The 25,270-nt window shown below is 38.8% G+C and overlaps 1 protein-coding gene across 3 annotated transcripts in view; it reads right to left on the bottom strand.

The window, feature by feature from the left end:
- Scgalpha (sarcoglycan alpha) overlaps positions 1–25,270 on the bottom strand; it is a 286,058-nt gene that overhangs the window by 25,072 nt on the left and 235,716 nt on the right. For all 3 annotated transcript variants that reach the window (XM_067144290.2, XM_067144291.2, XM_067144292.2), the window contains one exon: positions 21,233–21,427. In XM_067144290.2, coding sequence (XP_067000391.1) covers positions 21,233–21,427 — 195 coding nt within the window. The remainder of the gene's footprint in view (positions 1–21,232; positions 21,428–25,270) is intronic.

Here is a 25,270-nt window from a genome sequence, read left to right as displayed (position 1 = left end):
GTTTGTTGAAGAAGGATGCTTATATAGGTTGTGTGTCTCTGAAATAGGGAAATATTGTTAGGTCACTGTAATTTTTAATGATTATCAGAAAATCTTGTCATTAATTTCCACCATGTTTGTACAATTCTGACAGTTCATTCATTAAAATACTTCTGCATATTTAGTTATGCTTAACTTTTGTATGCTACAGTAGTTCAGAAGAGAAAATTTACAGCTACTAAGAGAATATAAAAGCTGAAAGACTATGATGCTGGTACTTTCCTAAGAATGAGCAAGAAGGAGGAGAAGAGAAGAAACAGCCATAGAAAAAGATAAAATGTTGAAACAAACATTACAATACTGATGTATTCTATCTCCAGATAAAATCATGCAGTTCCAGTTTGAATATTGGGGAACTTGAACATGTAGCTAATCAACTTGCTTAATACAATTTATGACTTTACATTTCAGAATGGACATGATAAGAATCAAATAAATTAATTTTTATAATTATGGCAGATAATTATAAAATTAACATAATGGAACTGAATTCTTGAAATTTCAATAATTATGATAAAATATACAACTAATGCAATATCACTGCACTTTTTGAAGATGAACAAATTAGTCAATGGAGTATTTTCTACAGTTGCTTGTCGAACATGGTTTACGTGCTCTGTGACTCTACCAAGGATGACTGTATTGATGGTAGAAAGTGTTGTGGTGAGATAATTAGTTCATCTTCCATACAGTGTAGTGAAGGTAAAGTAATTATGTTATCACCATAATTTTTACGGATTAAGCCCTGCTAGGTCTGTTCTGCCTTAGTATTTAAGTTAATGGTAGAGCATTAAGATCTTAACAACTCATTTTGGGATTCGAGTTAAAGGAAACGGGGTTGAAAGGCAAGTCCGAGCACAAAGAGAGCAAAGAAATCATAAATACCATCTTTAATATTAATCTAATCTAAATATTATGTATGGGGATATTGCGACTTTGGATAAATTTTAAAATATGTTTGCATACCGTATAATCTCAAATACCACCACTGAATAAGACCCGAAGAGCTGAATTTTTAACAACAAAAATTTAAAAAAGGGAAAAAAGCACATGTTTACTTACCAATTTTTAAATTTCTGTAAATGTGTCACAAAATTGCTAATTTAAAACACTTTACAAGTAATAAAAACATTAAAAACACCACAATGAGAAATAAAACTAGTTCCAAGTAAAAATCAGTCACGATTCAACATTGTCAGAACTACCACAATCGGAACTTTGATCACTGTCACCTTCCCACACATAGTTGTCCTCACTTCCATCCACAGAATTTGAAATTCCACATTTCTTGAAATTTTTCCTCACCAAGTCGTTGGAGATGCAATCCCATGAAGTTTTTATCCATATGCATATCCAGTTGGTGACAGTTCATGATCGTCGGCAGAGGCCATCCACTTGGTGTAAAGTTGTTTCAATGCAGCTTTGAAAGGCCTATTCATACAAATATCCAATGGCTGTAGCATAGAGATCGGCCCTCCTGTAATTATTGCCTGATCAGTTTTTCCTTTACTAATCAATTCCTTTATGGCGTCTGTAGTGTACCTGCGATAACTGTCGAGCACTAGCAGGCTCTTTTTCTGCAATAAAGCACCTGGGCGACGTTGCCAAACAAACTTCACCCAGTCCTTAATTAGGTCACTGTCCAACCAGCTGGATTCTTGCGTTCAAACAAAAATACTAGACGGCAAATTTCCTTTTGGAAGTATTTTTCTTTTCAGAACCACACATGGAGGAAGTTTGCTTCCGTCAACTCACATGCATAACATTACCGTGCAGCATTGCTTTTTGTTACCACCTGTCCTGAAAGTAACGCTTTTAGTGCCCTTAATGTGAACCGTATTATCTAGTGGCATTTCAAAATAAATGACCATCTGATCAGCATTCCCAATTTGAGAAAGCAAATTGGAAATTTGCCTCCACAAAGAAATAATGTGGCGATGAAAGGATGTCAACGTTTCTTCATAGACAACAAGGAGACGACATGAATTTAAGGAGTAATATTTCTGTAAAAAATGTATGGGTAGTAATCAGGATTATAAGGTATTTTTAAAATTATCTTTTGGTAATTAGTCCTTATTTTATACGAAATATCCTGCTATGGTAATGGAGTACACCATGCAGTCGGCTTCTCAACACCAAGTGTTAGGCAGGAGGAAATAACCTGACAACCTGAAGGAGCCAACGGCTTGGGACGGATGAGCTTCTTTAGGAGGGTGAAGGCCTCTCAATGGAGGAAATGCCACTAAGATCCTTCAGGTAGCGTCTGAACTCCAGCGGAGTTGCTACCAACAAGTTTCTGCTAATCCCCCAGTATTAGCAAGAGGAGTGGTGAAGGGTCAGGCCTAGTCGGAGGATTATTCTGGGTTGCCATCAGGTGGCAACCGGCTATAAAAATCCCTAGCCAAATTGTGATCTAATATGAAGAGAGTATTCAAAATAAATGGTGAACAGAATAGGTTGCCTCCCTGCAAAAGTGAGGTTCAAAATAGGTTGCCTATCCATAAAAAGTGTGCCCCATACCAGCACACCATTCTTTGGCTGGAAGTCTCATTACATCAGCGAGACAAGAAAAGAGCTGCAGCAGCAGAAAATAAGCACCATAATATGGAACATTGGTCTTGACAGGAAAGACAGCTGAACTAGCAGAAGTGCTGGAACAGAGATGTGTTGACACTGCTTGTAATCAAGAGTAGAAATGGATGGGAGCTAAGCCAGAAACATTAGATGGAAAAAGTTTTCTACAATGGTTATAAAAAATGGACCAAATGGAGAAAATCGAGTGTGTAATCAACTGAAGTCAATAAAATTGGTGGTGGAAGAAAGACAGTACATGGAACATAATCTCTGCATATGCACTGCAGTCTGGACAGGATGCAGTTACCAAGCAGACCTTCTGGGAATAGTCTAAGCAACTTTTGCAAAAGTTCTCACCATACGAGTGAAATGCTATCAGTGAGGACTTCAATTGATATGTTGGCAGAACCGTACCTCACTATAAAGAGTGTCATGGTAGCTTTGGCTATGGTTCAAAACATGATCAAGGACAGGAGCCTTTACACCTTGTTCTGGCATATGATTTGGCCACTGTCAACACAAACTTCCAGAAAATGGATAAACACCTTGTCACTTACAAATCACAATCCTGAAATGCTATTGCATAGACACGGCTAGCCTATGTCTTGTGCCTCAAGGAGTTACTTTGATATTTTGTGGATTGTAAAGTGATTCCAAGTGAGTCTCTCATATCACATCACCTTTTATTAGCTGAAATGAGGCTGCAGAAACCCCTTCATAAGAAGCAAGTTATACCATGGGTAAAGTTCAAATGGTTTATGCTAAAAGATGAGGAGAGGACCCACACATTTACTGAAGATGTGAAAGCCATTTTCAGAATTTTTTTTTGCTATTAGTGCCGAGTTGAATGGGCAAGAAATGTGGATGCCACTTCAAAGATTCTGTGTTGGTAAGAGGAAGCAGCATCAAGGGGTATGAAGAAGAATATTACAGGTAGAAAAAGAAACCTGGTGGTGGGAAGATGCTATTCAATCAAAGCTGAAGGACAAGAAAGTGGCAATCAAAGCATGGTGGAAAAAAACAGAGTAACCCAGATGGAGTCATATTCAGAGTGCAATACACCAAGGCACAAACAGAGGCAGAAGAAGCAGCGGCAGTAGCGAAATGTCACGCACAGGGTGATGTATCCACAAAGACGAACACAAAATGCTGTCAGTTGTGTACAGTAATTTATTTACAAACTGTTATACGTTTGTCACACATCAATAAACCACCATACTGAACAACTGCCTATCACAAAGAATACGAAGACGACTGCACCAGAGGCATGTCAACTAAGAACTCAACAAAATCAATTCACATACTTCAAACACTTGCTCGCACAACTTCTACACAAGTCTCATCAAAACAACTCCTGTTAAACAATAACTCCACTACACCATCAAGACCGCCTTCTTATATATGTTGCCTGGCCAGGCTTCAAGAAAGATATGTCACAACATATCTTCTTGTAAATTCTAGAGTGCCTAACAGCCTAGTTATAATGTAAAGAACTTTCTACAACCATCTAGTGTCAAAGATATGCCATTCTGGATATTACAGTGTGTTGCACAATACTGTAGTGGATTATACATCATATATACAGGTAATAATAAATTATATACTATTAATTACGAGTTCTTACATTACCTAAACTCATATTAATATAAATATACACAGCACATGTTTCATAACATAACCTCATAAATAATAAGATCGTCCATAAATAATAATAATACTAAATGGATGTTAACACTTCATAGCCATACCTCACAAGTAATAATAATAATAATAATAATAATAATAATAATAATAATAATAATAATAATAATAATAATAATTCAAACTTGATATTGGCATTATTTACCCATCTGTTAAAGAATACTGTTTTCAAGTTATATCAGTCTATTACACTTGTATCTAGGGTAGACTGTACAAAGGGTTGAAAGAGTTGAATAGTGCAAGCGAAATGTACAAGATGGCATTCCAGTGGTGTAAACAGTTGCAAGCTGTGCCTTCCAGATATGCATTAACAACAAACAAGGCACGTTACTGACAAAAGAAGCCCATATTAACAACTGATGGAAAGAATAGTTTGAAGTGCTTTACAATGAGGAATTTCCCCCATCAAGAAGAAGAGGAATCCGACCCCACAGAAGGACCAGTTCAGCAGGTAACTAAAACAAGGGTGGAAGAAGTGGTGATGACGATGAAACAGGGATGTGCTGTTGGCTCTGACGACATACCCTCAGAAAATCTGTGTGAAGATAGATATTTGTGGCTGCCACGAATGTTCAGCAAGCTGAAAGTTGGCGACTCTCTTCCATTTCAACTCTGGGAAAGTTTCGTGGTACCAATTATCAAGAATAAGGGCGATTTTCTTTTTTGGCTACTTGTTTAACGTCACACTAACACATCAAAGGTTTCTGAAAACAGAAGGATAGGAAAGGGATAGGACTGGAAAGGTAGTGGCTGTGGCTTTAATTACGGTACAGCCGCAGCATTTGCCTGGTGTGAAAATGTGAAAGCACGGAAAACCATCTTCAGGGCTGCCGACAGTGGGATTCGAACCCACTATCTCCCAAATGCAAGCTCACAGCTGCACGACCTTAACCGCACAGCCAACTTGATCGGTAACAAGGGTGATTATGTGGGAACTATCGAGGAATTAAATTAACACACTTAAGATCTGGGAATGTACATTGATGAACTGGATTCAAAAACTAGTCGAAATTCACAGTGACCAGTATGGATTTGTTCAAGGAAGGTCAACTACTGATGTGATCCAGGCAGTTTGAATTATAACAAAAAAGAAGAGGGAACTTAAAGAAGATTCTCATGCAGTGTTTGTTGATATAGAAAAAGCATATGACCAAGTTCGCAGAGAATTGGTTTGCAACGCCTTACGAAGCCAAAATGCGCCACAGCGGCTGGCAAATGCAGTGCAAAAGACCTATGAAATGCCACTCACTAAGATCAAGAGCAGAGTTAGGGAGTCTGATAGTTTCCCTGTGAGTGCTGGCTTTTACGAGGGTTTATGCTTAGTCCATTGTTGTTTTATTTGGTCACACACTACCTCAACGAACATCTTGTGCATGAGTTACCATGGAGCATTTTGTATGTGGACAATCCAGTCTTGATTGGTGAAACAAGAGAGCAGGTTGAAGAGGTTCTTGAGAGATGAAGGCCAGTACTGGAGAGCCACAGACTGATAGTGGGACGAAGATCAAGTATATACATATCAACAATTTTTCCAATCCAAATCATATTGGCCCACATCATATAGTTTTCCTGGATGATATGCCCTTAACACACTGGAGATGGCCATATTTGATTGTGCTACCCTCCAGAAATCGCAGGATTTTGAATGGTTTTTGAAAAGTTTTAAATACTAGGGAAAGCAATGATTGTAATAACTTTTGGATTATTTAGAAAGATCACACTTTCCTCTATACAAAAAAATGAGTTTTAATTATCATAATAGTGCAGCAATTTTTAAAAATAAATTTATGAAGAAAATCAGTTCTACAAATGAAAACATTTCTGATGCAGTTATGAATGGCAGTTAGGTTAATATTTTGAAATTTGACAAATACTGAGGACACATCTACTAAAACACACTAATACAGATTCTAATCTAATTGATCTATTAGCACAGGTATCCTTGTTTCCAACCAGTAATTTTCTTTCCTGGCGTTTGTCACTTGATGACTGGCTTTCATTGAGTTGCTGCAGGTTGTCATCTGTACACGGGAAAGAACCTAAATTTTTAGGGAACGATATAAAATTATACTACAAAACCCACTTCACACCAATTTGAAATTAGCTCATTATCTAAGTTTACATGCCTGAAACGTCAGAATCATCATGTTCACTTGGTATGTAATTGTTATCTTTGTCCTCAATTTCAAAACCCGGGTCTTCCATAAGAACATCCAACTGTCTAAACTTCACACACTTGAATTAGACATGCTAAGGTATTCACAAGAATGACACAAACAAGCCTGCCTCTTGAACATACTCTCTTCCTGTCTGTGTGCACATACTTTCCTGCTCATTTCACAGTTGAAAGTGAACAATGACACAGCCTCAGGTTATGGAGGAACATGACTGTGTTATAAACGCCTTGAAAGAAGAACTCTTGACTTCTGTTCATAACTAGTAGATTTTGTACTTATAGAAGCATCCAACAGTATTTGGTGAGGTCACAGCTCACTGAAACGGTGGCTACTATTTCTAGCTACAGTGAAATCATGCGTCCGTAGATTCTCCGAGTTCTGTCAGCAGCAATGAAATAATGCGCCCTTATTTTCTATGGGCGATGTCTCCAATGTTTTAAAGTTAGTAGATGAATTCCGGTACCTTGGATCTATCATCAACGGCCAGGTAAAAACAGCGGATGCTGATGTTTGACACCAAATCAATGTTGGTTGGCTAAAGTGGCAATCGGTAATGGGCGGGATGTGTGATAAAAGAATGCTTGAAAAAAACGAAGGCATGGTTTATAACACTATGATCAGATCAGCAATGACATACAGTGAAAAGATGTGGACCAGGCAGGCCAAGCATAATCAGAAACTGCACGTTGCCAAAATGAGAATGCTTTGTTGGTCAATGGGTATGTCATGGGAAGATTAAGAAAAGAGCTCACATTTGTAGACTGATGGGAGCCTCTGCGATAACTGATAAAATGGACAAAGAACAGCTGAAATGGTTTGGACACGTCCAATGCCAAGACGAAAATCACCTTGTTCAGAGAGCCCTGAAAGAACAGCTCTTGTTGCCCGTGAGCTTTCTAGATTGAATATTGATGTAGCTGCCTTGACTGAAACAAGATTATCCAGTGAAGGCCAAGTTAGTGAATCCAGCTCAGGATATATCAACTTTTGGAAGGGTAAGGAGGATGGAGAGAATCGTATTCATGGTGTTGGATTTGCCACGAAGACAAATATCATTGCTAATCACCAACTTGTTCCAACTGCAGTTAGTGAAAGACTTATGACTCTCTGTATACTCTCCAGAGATAGTTACATGACTCTCAACTCTGCTTATGCTCCTGCATTAGATGCTGATGAAGATGCTAAAAACCAGTTCTATAACTTGCATTCCACAACCATCTCTAATGGACGAACTCTCCCTACTATGTGACTGCAATGCTAGAGTTGGGAAGGATAATCTGCTATGGGAAAATGTAAGGACTCGGTAGTTGCAATGCCAATGAATTGCTGCTTCTCAGTCTATGTAGCGAACATGAACTTTTCATAACTAACACACAGTTTCACCTACCTAATCGCTCAAGACCACATGGATACACCCTCGCTCTAAGCACTGGCACATCCTTGATTACAGCATCGCTCGACAATGTGATGGAAAGGATGTCCTTATCACCAGGACAGCAAGAAATGTTGACGATTGCTGGACAAATCACAAGTTGCTATTCTCTCGTCTTAGAATCAGTCTTTGTGTAAACCACCCAGGCATTTTTAAACCCCATCCAGGTGGAAGTTCGAAATGGACCCACTGCCATGAATTTCCACAATATGCTGGCAAGTGCTCCAGTCAACACAAAGAAGGTAGAGCAGGAATGGGCTATACTGCAGAAGGTAATCACAGAATCAGCTGAGAAAACCATTGGTTTTAAGAAAAATGTAAGACACGACTGGTTTGATGACAACAACAAAGAGATTTTGTGTGTCATCAATGCTAAACGAGAAGCCCATCTATCCCTTCTTCAAGATCCACCTTCAGATGCAGAGAAAGCGCACTTTCTCAAACTCAAGTGTAAATGTCAGGGGCAAATAACAGAGAAAAAGAACAACTGGTGGCAGCAGAAAGCTCAGGGACTGCAAAATATGTCTGCGTAACTGCTATGCAGGAATAAAGGTGTTATATGGCCCAACTCGCTCCTCCTCCGGACAATGAAAGCTGCTGATAATGCTACCACTATTACTGATAGTCAAGAAATCCTAGAACGCTGGAAAGAACATTTCTCCACTCTTCTCAATAGGAGTTCAAATGCTGCTGAAGACTTTCTCGATAATGTGCCTCTACACCCCCAACAACCATGTATGGTTTTTCCACCAACATTCAAGGAATTCAATGCTGCTCTCAGTAAACTGAAACCTGGCAAGGCTCCTGGCCCAATTAACATTCCTCTGGAACTGATTCAAAGTGGATGCCTACCTCTAAAGACCAGACTTCATACTCTTATCCTCTTAATATGGGAAACCTGCGAAGAACCTGGTGACCGTAAAAATGATTCTATCATTACTCTTTTTTAAAAAGGTGATCGTAGTGTTAGTGGCAACTATCGCGGTATATCATTAGTATCATTACTATCTATAGCAGGTTCTTGCTAGAACTTTGCTCAATTGCCTGCAGATTATTTCCGAGAGGATCCCACCCAAGTCGCAGTGTGGTTTTCGAACGTCCAGAAGTACAACAGATATGATCTTCTGTGCAAGGCAAATCCAGGAAAAATGCAAAGAGCAATAGACTCCTTTACACCTAGTGTTCTATGATCTGGAAAAGGCTTTCGACTCAGTCCCGAGACCAGCTATGTGGACAGTACTGAAACACTTTGGCTGTCCACAGCATTTTGTAGCATTTCATGGATTGAAACAAGGATGTGTGCTTGCTCCAACACTCTTCGCTTTTTATCTAGCTGCCATGGTATATAGAACATGTGCAGACAACCAAGGTGTAAAGGTCAGATATCACTTCGATGGGGGACTATTCAATCCGGCTAGACTTTGCTCCCAAAAGCTTACTACGATTTCCTCCATTACAGAATTGCAGTATGCAGATGATGCTGCTGCACCTGCTCTCACACCTGAGATCTGCAACAGTCAGTCAGTTATTGTAAGAGTGCTTGCATTCATTTTGGTCTCTCCATTACCGTTCAGAAAACCATCTTTTAATATCTCCATTGTGGATACTCCACTGGAGCAGGTCGACCACTTTTTATATCTAGGAAGTATCCACCCAACAAATGCTAACTGCTCACAAGGTGAGAACAGGTGCTACCCACTCAGCATCTGGACACTTATCCCATAGTGTCTTCATGAATAAGGACCTTACAATGCATACCAAGATCATAGTTTACCATGCTGTTGTCATATCAACACTGCTTTACGGTTGTGAAACGTGGACCCTCTACCGTCAGGATATCAAAAAGCTAGAGCGCTTCCATCTGTAAAGACTTAGATCCATCTTGAACAACAAATGGGAGAACCGGTTCACCAACCTTGCAGTTCTTGAGAAAGCACATGCTACCATCATTGGCCACTGTCTCAGATGGATAGGGCACGTCCATCGCATGAGTGAAACCAGGCTTCCTCGTCAATTTCTGTATGGTGAACTCTGTTCTGGCACAAGACCTCATGGAGCCCCTTTGAGGCATTTCAAGCATCAGCTAAAGCATACTATGAAAAGAGCTTGAATTAACACTCAATTCTGGGATACGCTTGCTGAGAATTGTACACTTTGGCCGCCACACTGTTTCTACATCACTTTCGGTGTTTGAAGAGGAACGATGGCAATGAAAAGAGGATAAACAACAAGCATGGAAGCTCCATCAAGATCAGTTCCGCCCTCACCGACCCATTTCATGTGATCTGTGTGGACGTATGTTTCATGCCAAGATTGGGATACTAAGTCATATGAAATATATTCACAAAACCACCGATGATATCATCTTTCTATCATTCCACCACATGGTTTCCTTCCATCTTTTCTATGTACTAATCCTTCCACATACAACTTCTGCTGCTTCATTTAGTGTGTTTCTGAATGTTCTCCATTTGATTGGAATAATAACAATAAGGTACATGCCAAAGTAAATCAACTAAGACAAGACTTATTGTATTGATTAGGTGGTGAAATAAAAAAATTAACTTATTGTTATTATTCCAATCAAATATCATCAATACGGATCAAGAATGATATTTATCACCTGTAATATGTTCTCCATTTTCCCTCTCCAATTTTTGGTATGTTTTCCTTTACTACTTTCAGATACTCCTCCCTAGTTTTCTCCTTTTTAAACTTCCATAGTCCTATTTATCTCTCTTGAATTTCTGTCTCCTTTTTTGTATTTTCAGAACAAATTATGATTCAAAAATTATTTTACCTCATCCTACTATTGAATTAGAATGGGAACTTATTTGAAAGGTATAAACTGAAACTGCAAGTGTATCAAAGGGTGAATTATAAATTAAGCAAACAGAACACCTACACTTCCCAATATATGGAATATTTACTGTGTTGTCATCTTTTTCTTTTCTTCTCCTACCAGCAGTTTCATATCACACTAATACATAGAAGGTTTTTTGGTGATGAAAGGATGGGAAAGTGCTAGAGTTGGAAAGTTAGTGGCCATGGCTTTAATTAAGGTAGCACTTTCAAACCTAATGATGGTTAAAATCAGTGCTTCTTTTCTAAAAGAAATTTATGGGGCACTCGCTGTTTGAACTCGAAAAAACATCACCATCTACAATTTACATAAAAAGAACATACAAGCAATTATAAATAAGTACTGGTAATGTCTGTTATTGCTGATGTGCTTATAACACGTTTCAAACTGGCAGTGGAGCAAGATCACTACTATTTTTCCCTTGCTTTTGGTGTCAATCGCCAGATACTGTCCTTTCAGAAACCATGAATTCAGACAATCCTTGGGTTTTAAAAGGATTAGAGGAGGGCTAATCAACTTGATAAATGAAAGGTCTGTAATTTTGTTTAAATGCAGTGATGCTCTTGTTGGAGTCATGATCCAATTCAATTGTGAGAAGCTTCCTTCACACTCGCTTGTTGAAACTGGGATGTTGCCCATGGTTTTAAAAAGGGACAGTATAGATGATGGACATTTCTTCTCTGTACGGAAGCCTATTCTTGAAACATCTTAGGATTTGTCTCTTAGGAATTATATTAACAGTATAGCCACTATACAACACTAAAATTTCTGATTTTGTATAACAATGTGTAACGTCTTCCAGTCTTAGTAATTTGTCTGGCAGCGATTTCAAAACAGTGAAAATGTACTTTTTTCCTATGTAGTTTCCAAATGTTAAAGGGATATGTGTACCCCTACCCCCAGCCCACCTCCCCCAAAAAGTGCTAGTTAAAATATTATGAATACTTTTGTGGAGATAGAGTTCATGTTTACTAAACCTTTTGGTTCACCACTGCATAATGCAAAATAACAAAAACAAAACAAAACAAAAACAAAAACAATAAATCTTACCTTTGTGGTAAGTTTTGGTTGGTGACTATTTTCATGGCTTCGTAACTGCACCTTCAGATAAGGAAGATGTTCAGATGTTGCTAGTTGTGGCTTCTCCTTGGCCTTGTAACATCAGCATGGTGGTCACTAGCACTGTTTAATTCTTTCTGTTGGTTGCTTGCAATTTTACAAGATGGTACGCGAATTGCGCTGTCTTGAGCGTTTCCATTCCCCTGGTATTACAAGGGGATGCCAAATGTTGCTCAGCTGATACCCATCAACTCTGTTTATGCTGAAAGATTGCAGTGGATTACTATTGCTTCCATCATGCACCTTGATCAACAATCATATTCGATTTTAACAACCTCAGCATGCTCAAAGTTTGTGTTGTGACCCATGCAGATGGCATGCTCTGTTAATCATTTTGGATGTTTCTAGCATATCCCATAAGCCTAGTTTATGCAGGCCTGTCAGTTTGACCGATATAGAGATTCTGCCACAACGATAACATGAACACCATAAACTCTAGGTTGATCTGTGGTGAAGATTGGATCTTTGACATTGCTCATCAATTGTCCTATTTTCTTGGGAGGGCAGAACTGGGTGTTAATGTTCCTTCTTTTCAGTATGCGTGCAATGCTGTTCAAGATGCCTTTTACTTATGGCAATACTGCAGTAGCAACAGTTTGTCCTTTTGTTCCAATACCAGAGTTTCTTCTTGGAGGAAATGCCCGAAAAATCTGTCCGAGAGTAGTCATTCTCTAGGAAGGTTTAGGCTACCATCAGCCAAATGGATATTTTCTTCAATTTCCATGGTGGACAGAATGTTCGTGTGAACTGAATTCATGCGATGGAGCAAACAATCCAGCTACTCAAACCCATGGGTCAAGATAAACAGGATGTCATCAATGTAACAGTACCAATTTGTAGGTTTCAACAGACCTGATGACATGGATTTTTTCTAAAATTGCTCTATGAAAATATCAACCACTGCAGGTGAAGAGGTGACCCCATTGGAGCTCCTTCAAGTTACTTGTAGATTTTGCCCTCATAACTGAAATAGGTGTTTTTGATATAGAATTCTGGCACTGCAAGCAAATCATCTGGATTATGGAGCCCTTTGAAGCTGTCAATGCATTCATTCCTAGAAATCTTCATGAAAAGTGACTGGATGCCAAAACTAATTAATAGGTCACTTTCTTGTAATTTCCGGTCCTTAATCATATCATATTCTCAGGTCAGGTCACGAGCACCCTTCTACCACATGCGACAGTGGACGGTACTACCTGCGACTGTCTAGCCGAGGGTTGGGCGGCCAGCACTAAACCCGACAAAATAAGGAGGATTAACAGCTAAGGGTGGAGGAGTTTTCCCTTAGGAGGCTTGGTGAAGCTCTTGGGTATGAAATGACACAATAATTCACCAAAATGCTGCTGCTTTCAGGGCGTGGCAGGGGACTGCCAAAGGCTAAGGCAGATTACCTCGATAGAAAATCCTCTACTGTGTTAGGCCTAGCAAGCCAGCTGAAGAGAGGTGATGAGTTCATTGCTTTCAAAACCAAAACAAGCCTCCTACCACATCCAAGAAACTGGAGCTCGAAATTATTATGATTTGTATCTACCAGACACGAAGAATCATGGATATGGTGTTCTATGTGGCTTACCAAAGGATATAGGTTGATTGCAACAAATTTAGCAAGGTGATATGTGACACTCTCCAGGAATACCTCAAGTCGCACGACAACATTCTACACTATGAAGGAAAAAAGCGGGAAGGGCGAGAAATGTTGATATTTTAGATTTGAGCGCCATCTGTTAGTTTAATCCTTGAACTACGTGATTAAAGGAGTGACAGTGATGTGACCATATGGAAAAGTCTTAAAAATAACCTTGGAAACAAGTTATGCTGTCTAACAAAACCATTCCCTAAGTCGCAATGGGAATTTAACATTGGCGACTTAAGGTATGGTTTCTAAAATGAAGTTCCTGCATTGTCTTTTTGTACCAAAATATGAAATAACCATCCTGTGCATCAATATAATGTATAATTAAAATTGTAGATATTTACTTGGCTGCATATTTTATAACTGGTAATTTTAACTAGGGTGCCTGCACAAAATAAAAATAACATTACCATGTGAAGAGTTATGTCAGGTTTACATGAAGATATAATGTGACACGTATTGTCTCGGTAATTTAAGATAGCACCGCTGAGTAAAAACTAAACAAAGCTGTCATCATTGGAAAAGAAATTGGCAAGCTATTAATAAATATGTATGACTGGCAATATGGTTGGAGAAGAGTTCCTTAGATCACATCTTTCAGTCATTTTACTGTAGGATATCAACTGTGTGTAGTTTCAGAATTATCTTTTAAAATATCATTATTATTATTATTATTATTATTAACATTACTACTCTCTCTCTCTCTTTGAGTCCAACCCTTTGTAAGGGTGTAGTGGCATCACACGGCAAGCCTTCTGGTGATCTGCCTCCAGGAGTCTCTGCTTTGGGTATGGTAACTTGCTTGCTGTAAGATCATCCTGGTCAAGCTCTTGATCTGGTCCGTCCATTGCAATGGTGCACATCCTCTAGGTCTTCGGCCGTCGACTTTTCCCTCTATGATAAGTATTTCCATTGCCTCCTGTCTTCTGGCATTATGAGCAAAATATCCAAGTTGTTTTTGATTGATAAAGGTCGACAATCTTGTTCTGATGCCGAGCTGTTGCAGGAGTGATTCATTAGTATGGCGTGCTACCCATGGTATTAGCAGTAATCTCCTATAGCACCACATTTCTAGAGTATCAATCCTGCGTCAATCTGCCAGCTTCATCGTCAAAATTTCTGCTGCATAGGTCGCGATAGGGAAGATCAGAGTTTGAATGAGGGTCGGCTTTGTCTTCGAAGTGATGGAGGTGTCCTTCCAGATGCGAGTAAGTTTTGCTGTTGAATTTCTCGCATCGCAATGCATTTACGGATCTCAGGTTCACAGTCTCCGGTATATATGACAATAGATCCCAGACACTCAAAGCGACTGACAACCTCATAATAGCAATTCTTGTTATGGCCGGTCTGTTGTTATTAAAACGATCTACAATCATCACTTTGGTCTTTTTATTGTTGATTTCAAGACCATATTCTCTGCTTTGCTCGTCTAACCTTCGAATGATGGTTTCTAGTTCATGATCATCTGTTGCAATTATCACAGTGTCATCCGCATATCTGAGATTGTTAATTTTCCTGCCACCAATTGTAAAGTCGTCACTCCAATCCTCGAAAATCTCCCTCATAATGTTCTCACCGTTTACATTAAATAGGAGGGGGGAGAGGATGCAACCTTGTCACACCTCAGCAGTAGTAGAAAAGATGTCGGAGAAGTTGCTATTAACTCTCACTGTTGCAGTGTTTGAAGAGTGCAATTGTTGAATCAGGTACACTAAATGTCTCAACGTCCCCATCTCAATGAGTATAGCCCAGAGCCTTGACCATTTCACTTTATAAACAATGCCCAGTAGAGTTTTCCACTTATTCAATACTAAGTTGTATTTACAGTATTTACATTACATGGAACTAGTTTCAACCCTACTCGGGGTCATCATCAGCCATATTAAAACATGCACAAAATAAATGCGAGATCCTAAAACATGTTTTCTAGCAGTAAGAGTCTTATGGAAAATATAATTTTACAATATGAAGTGAGGTTGAAATGTTGCAAATGAAAATGAAATATTACGTGTGATGTAGGTGAGTAATAATTAATACAAGTACATTATACATGCTAAGAATTCTGGAACAATAGTACAAATAAGGTGCTCTGTGTTGTTAAAATTTACAGACTCATGGAATTCAGTAGATCCTGGTGATACATAACGGGTGCTATAGCAATGAGAATGAACACAAAGTAAACTGACACATATATAAAAATGTACAGGTATGTACAATGTCTGAGTCACAAAATTTGTGGTTGATACTCTCTGGAAGAAGAGTCGACTAAACACTGTATCAGCTTAGGCGGATAATTTGGCAGTTGGTGTATTGAGTAACCAAGCCGTGTTGATGGGCTGCATGGTTGATTGTTGTGCAGAATGTGATGTTTTTGAATTCTTGTTGAGAAGAAAGTAGATACTGCGCATGGTGATATTAATTGGTGGAATTCTCAGTTCATAGCGGAAAACAAATTGGACCTATTAAAATTGAGAAGAGCCAGTAAAAAGCAAAGTGCGTGGAAAAGGAAAAGATTAACACAAAGTGAATGGACACTTACCTCACGCTGTGGTGTGTGTAGTTTAGCTGATAGTGTGCGACTGATGGCGGAAGGAGAAATATGGGCAGAGAGGAGGGCAGGCGCATGCAGGGGATGGGGTGGGGGGTGGAGTTTGGAAGGAGGATTTAAGGTGGAGCTGAGGGGTGTGGGAGAAAGGGTAATTGTTTCGGAAAAGTACCTTTAATTAAACTTGGGATTAAGTTCTGGTTGGCTGAATTATTGCTTCTGAGAAAAGTGATAAATAAATCGTAAAGTATGTTGGGTTTCTCTGAGATTTCATTAAGATTGTAATTGGCGTTCAAATATTGGTCTAGGTGTATGTAGTAATTTTCCATTATGTTGAGTAAAGGACCCTTATTTGCTAATTCAAGGATGTCCATGTCCTGTTCAATATAGGTAAAATTATGGTTATAATCTTGAATGTGTTGGCTGATAGCTGAACACTTATTGTATTTTATTGCCTTAGTGTGCTCATGGTATCTTATATTGAAGTTTCTTCCAGTTTGCCCGATGTAGGATTTTTCACAGGTATTGCATTTGACCCTATAAACGCCTGATTTTAAAAAACTGCTGGTCTTGCTGATATATGAAGTATTGTGTAAAACGTTCATGTTCTTATTGTTGGCTTTGAAAGCTATTTTAACGCCTTGTTTCTTGACGATATTGGTTAACTTGTAAAATAATTGTTGAACGTGAAGGCAGAAAATGTTAGAGGTTTAGTTGTTTCTTCTGTGAGAGTAGTTTTAGGGCGATGTTTGTGTTTATTGATTATCCTCTCTATAAAATTATTGCTGAAGCCGTTGAATTTTGCAATACCGCGGATAGTGTTAAGTTCATTATTTAGATCTTTCTTGGACATAGGTATGCTAAAAGCTTGATGAACTAGGTTATTGTATGTAGCACGTTTGTGGGATTGGGGGTGTATTGAATCTTGGCGAATGGAGGAGGCTGTTTGAGTAGGTTTTCTGAATATTTTATAACTGAAAGAATCTGTGTTTCTAGTGATAGTTAAATCTAGAAAGTTAATTTTTTGATTTGATTCGGATTCTAGTGTGAATTTGATATGACGATCAATATTGTTCAGTCTTAGGAGGGTGGTGGAAGCGTTAGTTGATTTTTCGTCCATGATTACAAAAACATCAAAATCAAATCAAAATCTTTTTATTTGCAAATGAGGTGTCTACCTCAGTGGCAAATGGTACACTAAAATACATTATTCTTAAGCACTAAATTTTAAATTAACAAGAGAAGAAGAAAATTTTCCTAGAATACAATATTATACAATTTACGCTAACAATTTTCTCTATTAAACACACAGCTCATCCTTAATAAATTTATATTGTTTACAAAATTCTACTTATAATATCTCCTGAACTTACAAACATAGTCAACTCATATACAGTATGTGGAATTACTTCAAATAATACTATACAACTGGTATAAGATTAAAATTTACATTGCATTTATTTACTTTTTTTATTTTTTACCCATTTTGGAACCTAAGTAGCATAACGACCTGCTGCGTCTTAACCAGAGCCCCTTTTGCCACCACATTCCAGAGTTCATGAAGGGCCTACACAGCTACTGTAGCGGTCCCAGGGCCCTCGAAGTCCCCACTGTACTTCAATCCTACAGGCAGTCCCCTACTTCGGCTGTCCAAACTCCATAGACCAGGGGATGGAATTAATTTATTCACACACATTTTTATTTACAGTAAGCTGCACTGGTCGAATGCCCTCTAACATTCCATTTATTTTCTCTGTAGCTGTTTATTCTCTTCCTGAATATCTGTACAGATTTTGGAAAAGGATCAAACACTACCCCTGGTAAACTGTTCCACTCTTTCACGCCCTTCCCAATGAATGAATATTTACCCCAATCACTTCTGCTAAAATTCCTTCTAATTTTATACTTGTGGTCAGTTCTGCCGATATAATTATTTTCCAACTGAAGCCTCTCATGGATATCTCCCCATGCTTCTTCTCTTGTATAGGTTTTATATAATCCTATAAGTCTTGTTTTCTCCCTTCTCTTACTTAAAGTTTCCCACCCAAGTTCCTCTAATATTCCTGATACACTACTTTTTCTCCTGAAATCGCCTGTTACAAATCTTGCTGCTTTCCTCTGCACACTATCTATTTATTTTATTAGGTATTCTTCGTGAGGATCCCAAACACTGTTTGCATATTCCAATAATGGATGAACCATACTTAAGTAACTTTTTTTCTTTTAATTCTTTGTTGCATCCTTTAAGTAGCCTCATTATGACATGTAATGATCTGTATGCTTTCCCAACAATGTCATCAATATGACCCTTCAAGTGCAAATTACTTTCAAATCTCACACCTAAGTATTTGCACTTGCCATCTTTTGGGATAACTACCTCATCCAAAGTATATTCAAATTCAGTTTTAAAGCTCCTGTTTGTAAAAGTTGTAACAGTTGATCTGCCTCCATTAACCCTCATATTATTTTCTTCAACCCATTGTTGGATACTCTCAAGGTCCCTTTGTAATTCTGAACAATCCTCAATGTTATTTATTTCCCTATAAACAATTATGTCATCTGCATACAATCTTATTTTTGATGTTATATTGTTCCCTAAATCATTTGCGTATATTAAGAAAAGTAACAGACTGATTATACTACCCTATGCAATTCCTTTCCTAACTTTCTCTTCCTGTGATATATTATTTCCTACTTTGACTTTCTGAACCCTTGAATTTAGAAATGTTCTTATCCAATGTGTAACCCATATGTCCAATCCTATTCCCTCCAATTTCTTTAATAATATTCCATGTTCCACTCTATCAAAAGGCTTTGGAAAGATCTATGGCTATGCAATCTAACTGGCCTCCTGAATCCAACTGATCTGATATGTCCTGCTGAAATTCCACCAGTTATGCCTCACAAGAAAATTTCTTTCTAAATCCATACTGGCTCCTCATGAACCAATTTTTATCATCACATATCCCTCTGATGTACTTTGCTATTAAACTCTCCAGTATTTTACAAACTATACTGGTCAGGCTGATTGGTCTGTAGTTCTCTGGTTTCTTTTTATCATCCTTTCCTTTATAAATTGGTATTATTATAGATTCCTTCCATTCCTTTGGTATTAGACTATTATTTATGACATAGTCAAAGAGAAATTTTAAATAAGGCACTACGTACCACCCCATTGTCTTTAATACCTCCCCAGTAATTTGATCACTTCCTGCTACTTTTCCTTACTGAAGCAGTAAGATTTCTCTAAAGATATCTTCACATGTGAATGAGAAGCTTCTTGTTTCCCTATGTGTCTCTCCCTCTTTATCTTCTGTTTCGGTTTCCAACTCCTGATAATCTTCTACTGAATCTCTGAATTCCCTACTAAATAGATTTGCTTTCTCAGTATCTGTTGAATAATGTTCACCCCCTTCTCCCACCATTATAGGAATTGTGATTCCTTTTCCTTTTTGATTCCTAATATATGAATACAGCTTTTTCCATTTCCCTTTGTGGTCATTACCCTCTTGAAGTATGCCATTCATATAATTCTCTTTTGTTTCCTTTTTTACTCTATTCAGTTCCCTCATTAGCTGTTTTCTAGTTTCTGTATTCTCCCTACCCTCTTTGATTTCCTTTTTACTATTCTACATTTTCTTTTTAATTTTCTTATTTCCCTTGTATAATAAACAGGGTCTGAGGTCATTTTACCCTTCTTAACAGGTACAAATCTCTTATCTCCTTCCCAAATGATTCCTTTAAATTTAGCCCAAAGTGTATCCATATTACTCCCTTCACTTATCCAACAACTGAATTGTGATTTAAGGTAAGTCCCAAATTCATCAACTTTAGTTTTTCTGTATAATTTCTTGTCTTGTGTGACCCTCTTATTAAGCATTTTTGGTATGAGTCCTACATCCATTATTACAGCCTTATGGTCACCTATTCCTTCAATTACCTCAGTTTTATCAACAATTTTCCATGGTTTAACCAAGAATACATTTAGCAAGTTATTGAGATGAGTTGGTTCTTGTACTACTTGTGTAAATCCTCCCTGCCAAAGTAACTTATTTGCCAGTTTCTGCTCATGGGCTTCACTTGCAGCTCCATTCCATTCAACTTCGAGCAAGTTTAGATCCCCCCTCCCCTCCCGAATTATTACCATATCATTATTATTGTTTTTATGAGTATAATCTATTATTTTCTCAAATATTTCCTCTCTTCCAGGCCTATATGTCCCTATAATTCCCACCTCCTTCATATTATCACAAACTAATTTTATCCCAAATATTTCATCCCTTTCATCAGTAAACCATTCATGTGAACAATAAGTTTCCTTCACCAGAATAAACACCCCCCTCCCATTTTATCTCCTTGGTCTCTACGATAGACTGTATACCCTTCTGGAAATACTTCTCTATTACCCACCCCTTCTCTCAACCATGATTCTACTCCTATCACCACATCAGTCTCATGAGATTCCATCAATGTACATCGTCAACATATCTGGCCCAGAAGTGAATGTTTTCAATTTCATACCCCACATACAGTCTAGAAACCTGCATTCAAACCAACAGAAATATCAGCAAACTACAAGCAGTGGAAATTCAGTTTTAAGAACTATGATTCAGTAAACAAGGAGGAACAAAGTAAGAAACGAGATACGCCATCTTGTCCAAGTGAAACAACTCCTTAGTGATACCTATGTCAAAGCCAGGCTGAAATGGTTTGGTCATCTCAAAAGAGTGGACCCACAAAGAACAGCTAGAGTGTGGTTTGAAAAGGAACTCGAAGGCAAAAGTTCAAGAAGTCGGCCAAGGAATAGATGGATCGATCAAATTAGGAATGATCTAGCTGAGCGAGATCTGGATTAGCAGCAGGTTATGGAAAGACACATACATGGATAGAAATAAGTGGAGAGTGCTCATTCACTGTACCCAGGAAACTGTTGCTGGTTCAAGATGATGGTAATAAAATATGGTAACATTATCTAAATCATTTTTTATAGATAAGTTTCCTTTTATAAAAAAATCACACTGATTTAAAGAGATGTAAGTAACTGCTAATAGTAACAAATAATAGAAAAGCAGATTCTTCAGAATCTACTTCTAATACTGATTACTGGTATGCATTATTGAATTATTAACTCTATTAGAGCAAAACATACCTGGGAGTGCTGGTGCGTGGTAAGGAACTATTGGGGCTAGCTGTACGAGAGTGCGATACAGTTGTTGAGCAAGCTTCCGATGGTGAATTTGAAACATCACGTTGACTTGACAATGAACGTAATGTGTGGGTGGCACGATGAACAGCTGAATACTGAACCATTTGTACTGCTGGCATTTCTTTGTTGCGCTTACTTCTGTAAATGAACCAAACAATCCATAATAATCACTACTTTATGAAAATGTATTTTAATTTTCAGAGTTAATAAATACATTAGACATTACAATCATTCAAGATAGAAGAAAAAAGTGATAACTGCAAAAGTTGACTTCATAAGAAATAATTTAGTACTATCATTAGCATAAGCCCAGACTCTTTTCCTGTAAGACATGTTTACAGTCTAATGTATCTTCTTGATATAGTCTAGAAACCCTTATCCAAACCAAGAGAAATATAACAAACTACAAACAGTGGAAATGAAGTTCTTAAGAACTTTGATTCCGGAAGCAAGTAGGAACAAAATAAGAAATGACAAGATATGCCATCACTAACAGTATGACCAGAACAAATGTCAATTGGTCTGTATGTGTAAACTTTGGCTTTAACAATATAAAAGTGACTGAGAGATGAGCATTGCTAGTAATGCCATTCCTTATACAACCAGAACCTGTCATGAATAGTGTGAAAGTGTTGCTCATAGGATTGGTCGGTGTGTGCCTTTCAGTGGGCGTGGCATGAGAACTACTGCTTTAGCACTGAGCTACTCTGCAGCAGAATATGCATGCCCTGTTTGGTATAGATCATGTCAAGCCAAATCGGTAGATATTGTTTTAAATGAAACTTGCTGGCTTATAACTGGTTGCCTAAAATCTACACCTTGTGATAACGTATAGCTTGACTGGCATTGCTCCCCCAGATATTAGACATGAAGTATCTGCTAAACATGAAAAATCTAAAGTATATGTTTCCCAAACACGTCCATTACATGATTACCAACCTGCTCAACAATGATTGAAATCCAGGAGAAGTTTTCTACATTCTACTGAGTGCCTTTCAGATTCACCTCAATCATCAAGACTAACTTCCTGGAGATCCAGAAACCTTCATCTCATTGGAAGGATGGATCCATCTGAAACTCTTCCAGCCAGTTATGAAGAGTCATGGTCTACATGGAAGAGTCTGAACAGGCTGCTGTCTGGAGTCAGTCGATCTAAGATCAACATGAAGAAGCGGGGTCTATCTGATGAGTCAACCTTCTGTGCCTGCGGAGAAAAACAAACCATGGCGCACCTCCTTCATTGCAACTCCTGCCCTCTCATTTGCACTATGCAAGATTTAGTACAGGCCACACCAAATGGTTGAGATTTTGCCAAATTCTGGTCCGATATGATTATGATATGACATAAAGTAAGGTAAGGGTTATTCTGCCCGAAGGCAGGTCCGAACCTCCACAGAGGTGTTCCTGAGCCGGAGTTTACGTGCGGTAGGGTGACCAGTTCCTTTCCGCTCCTCCATTCCCTTATCCCCCACCAACAGCGCGTGGTAAACCATCCAACTCCTGACCACGCCCAATGTTGCTTAACTTTGGAGATCTCATGGGATCCGGTGTTTCAACACGGCTACAGCCGTTGGCATATGACATAACTGTTACTTTAAATGTACCTCTAGTGTGTTTTTACCAGTTATCATTGTTATCATTGTTCTCATTCTTAACTAATAATACATGATGTATTGCTTCTGATATGAATAAATAAGTAAGTGGGTGTGGCAGACTGGTATGTAAAAGCAACATCTGATTCACAGAGGAAATCAATGGGAAACTACCTACTCATCACTTTCCTAATATTTCCTCAGCAACACCTAGCTATCAGCGACAACTGATGGTGGAGCGGTAGGGGATCCAAGCAGTCTGAGCCGATGATGAACATACTGTGACATGAGTCCGCCATGTCAATTCTGAGCTGGGTGCAGCGAGCTGCTCTGGCTCCACCCACCAGCAGTAATGTCTCAGCTGGGCTATTGGCTGCCACCAATGTGCTCACTAAGGAAGGAGGAGCTTGTAGCGGAATGTACCGATCTTCTTCCACTGTATATCTATAGCCACTAGCGATGACCAAAAACAATGAGAACCATGAAATGAGAGCCTTCCATCTCCAGAGGCTTCCATGGGCTTCTGGTGTCCGAAGTCTCTTGAAGGGTTGTCTAGCTATATAAGACACGTGAGACTTGTCAGCAAGGATTTGGTTCGGTCCAGTGTATGAGTTCACTTGGAGTGGAGAGGTCCAGTTGTGCTCTGTCAGTGAGCAAACCTGAGTGTAGGTGAGTGTCGCTGCTGGACGTTGACAGCCTGAGGTTGAGGAGACAGTCTGTGAAATATTCTGTTCATGAAACTGAGTGTTTGTTCTGTTTGTCTGTCATCATGGAGTTGACCCTTGGGCTAGCTGCTGTGAGGGAACGTTGTGTTCTGGAGCAGTGTGAGAGAGATCGACTGGGTATCGGCATGGGACAGTGAACAAAATCAACTATAAGGAGCGAAAACTGTGAGACTGTCATGTGCGAGCTGTGAACTGATGCGGCAATGAGAGTAACTGTGGGTCTGAGTGAGACTGTGTTTGTGAACAAAGACTAAGTGTGAATTAGTGTGACTGAACACTGAGAATGGCGAGAGAGCTAACTAGTGTAATTGAGGAGTGAGGCTGTGTTTGTGAACAAAGACTAAGTGTAAATTAGTGTGACTGAACACTGAGAATGGCGAGAGAGCTAACTAGTGTAATTGAGGAGTGAGGCTGTGTTTGTGAACAAAGACTAAGTGTGAATTAGTGTGACTGAACACTGAGAATGGCGAGAGAGCTAACTAGTGTAATTGAGGAGTGAGACTGTGTTTGTGAACAAAGACTAAGTGTAAATTAGTGTGACTGAACACTGAGAATGGCGAGAGAGCTAACTAGTGTAATTGAGGAGTGAGGCTGTGTTTGTGAACAAAGACTAAGTGTAAATTACTGTGATTGAACACTGAGAATGGTAAGAGAGCCAACTAATGTAACTGAGGAGTGAGACTGTGTTTGTGAACAAAGACTAAGTGTAAATTAGTGTGACTTAACACTGAGAATGGTGAAAGAGCTAACTAGTGTAACTGAGGAGTGAGACTGTGTTTGTGAACAAAGACTAAGTGTAAATTAGTGTGAATGAACACTGAGAACGGTGAGAGAGCTTGTAATTGAGGAGTGAGACTGTGTTTGTGAACAAAGACTAAGTGTAAATTAGTGTGACTTAACACTGAGAATGGTGAAAGAGCTAACTAGTGTAACTGAGGAGTGAGACTGTGTTTGTGAACAAAGACTAAGTGTAAATTAGTGTGAATGAACACTGAGAATGGTGAGAGAGCTAACTAGTGTAATTGAGGAGTGAGACTGTGTTTGTGAACAAAGACTAACGAGGGAACACATACATGTGTTACACTCGGATTCGGTTGAAATTTGTAGGAATATTCGTGGGAGGCAGTAGAATGCTAAAGTGAAAACTGCATGTGCCCAGCTCAAGTTTAAATGCCAAAATTGAACAAATAAATAGTCTTAAAATTAGAAGTGCCACGGGAGTATCGGGGTGTGGTGGAGAGGTAGGGAGGAGCGATACAGCGGACGTGAACCAACCAGGCTGTAACGAGCTGCGCCAGCAGCCAGGCAGCGTATAGTTAGCGCGTTCCCCTTAACTTCCCGGTCAGACGTGCAAAACGTAAATATGAAAACAGCACATGAAACAAGTGTACAAAGGACGATGTTTGAACAACGATGCCAATAAGGTTTGAAAATTACAAAGAGTAACAAGAACCCGGGCGTTTTAACACCTTCTGCGTGATGTCATGTGATATGAGACAGCACTCTCCCATCCTGCTGACACGTATTACCACTACAGTCTAAAATGGTCATAAGTTCTGAACCATTCATGCAAATAATGTCCTGACAAGGTTATTGTAATCCTTATAAAATAGTGGAGGATGTCAAACAATTTATTTTGATGAGGAGCTTGAGGATAATATCGA

This window comes from Anabrus simplex, chromosome 3 (genome assembly GCF_040414725.1).
Source record: "Anabrus simplex isolate iqAnaSimp1 chromosome 3, ASM4041472v1, whole genome shotgun sequence".
Taxonomy (NCBI): Eukaryota; Metazoa; Arthropoda; class Insecta; order Orthoptera; family Tettigoniidae; genus Anabrus; species Anabrus simplex.
Note: the sequence above shows the minus strand (reverse complement) of the source record. Positions and strands in the feature narration are given on the sequence as shown.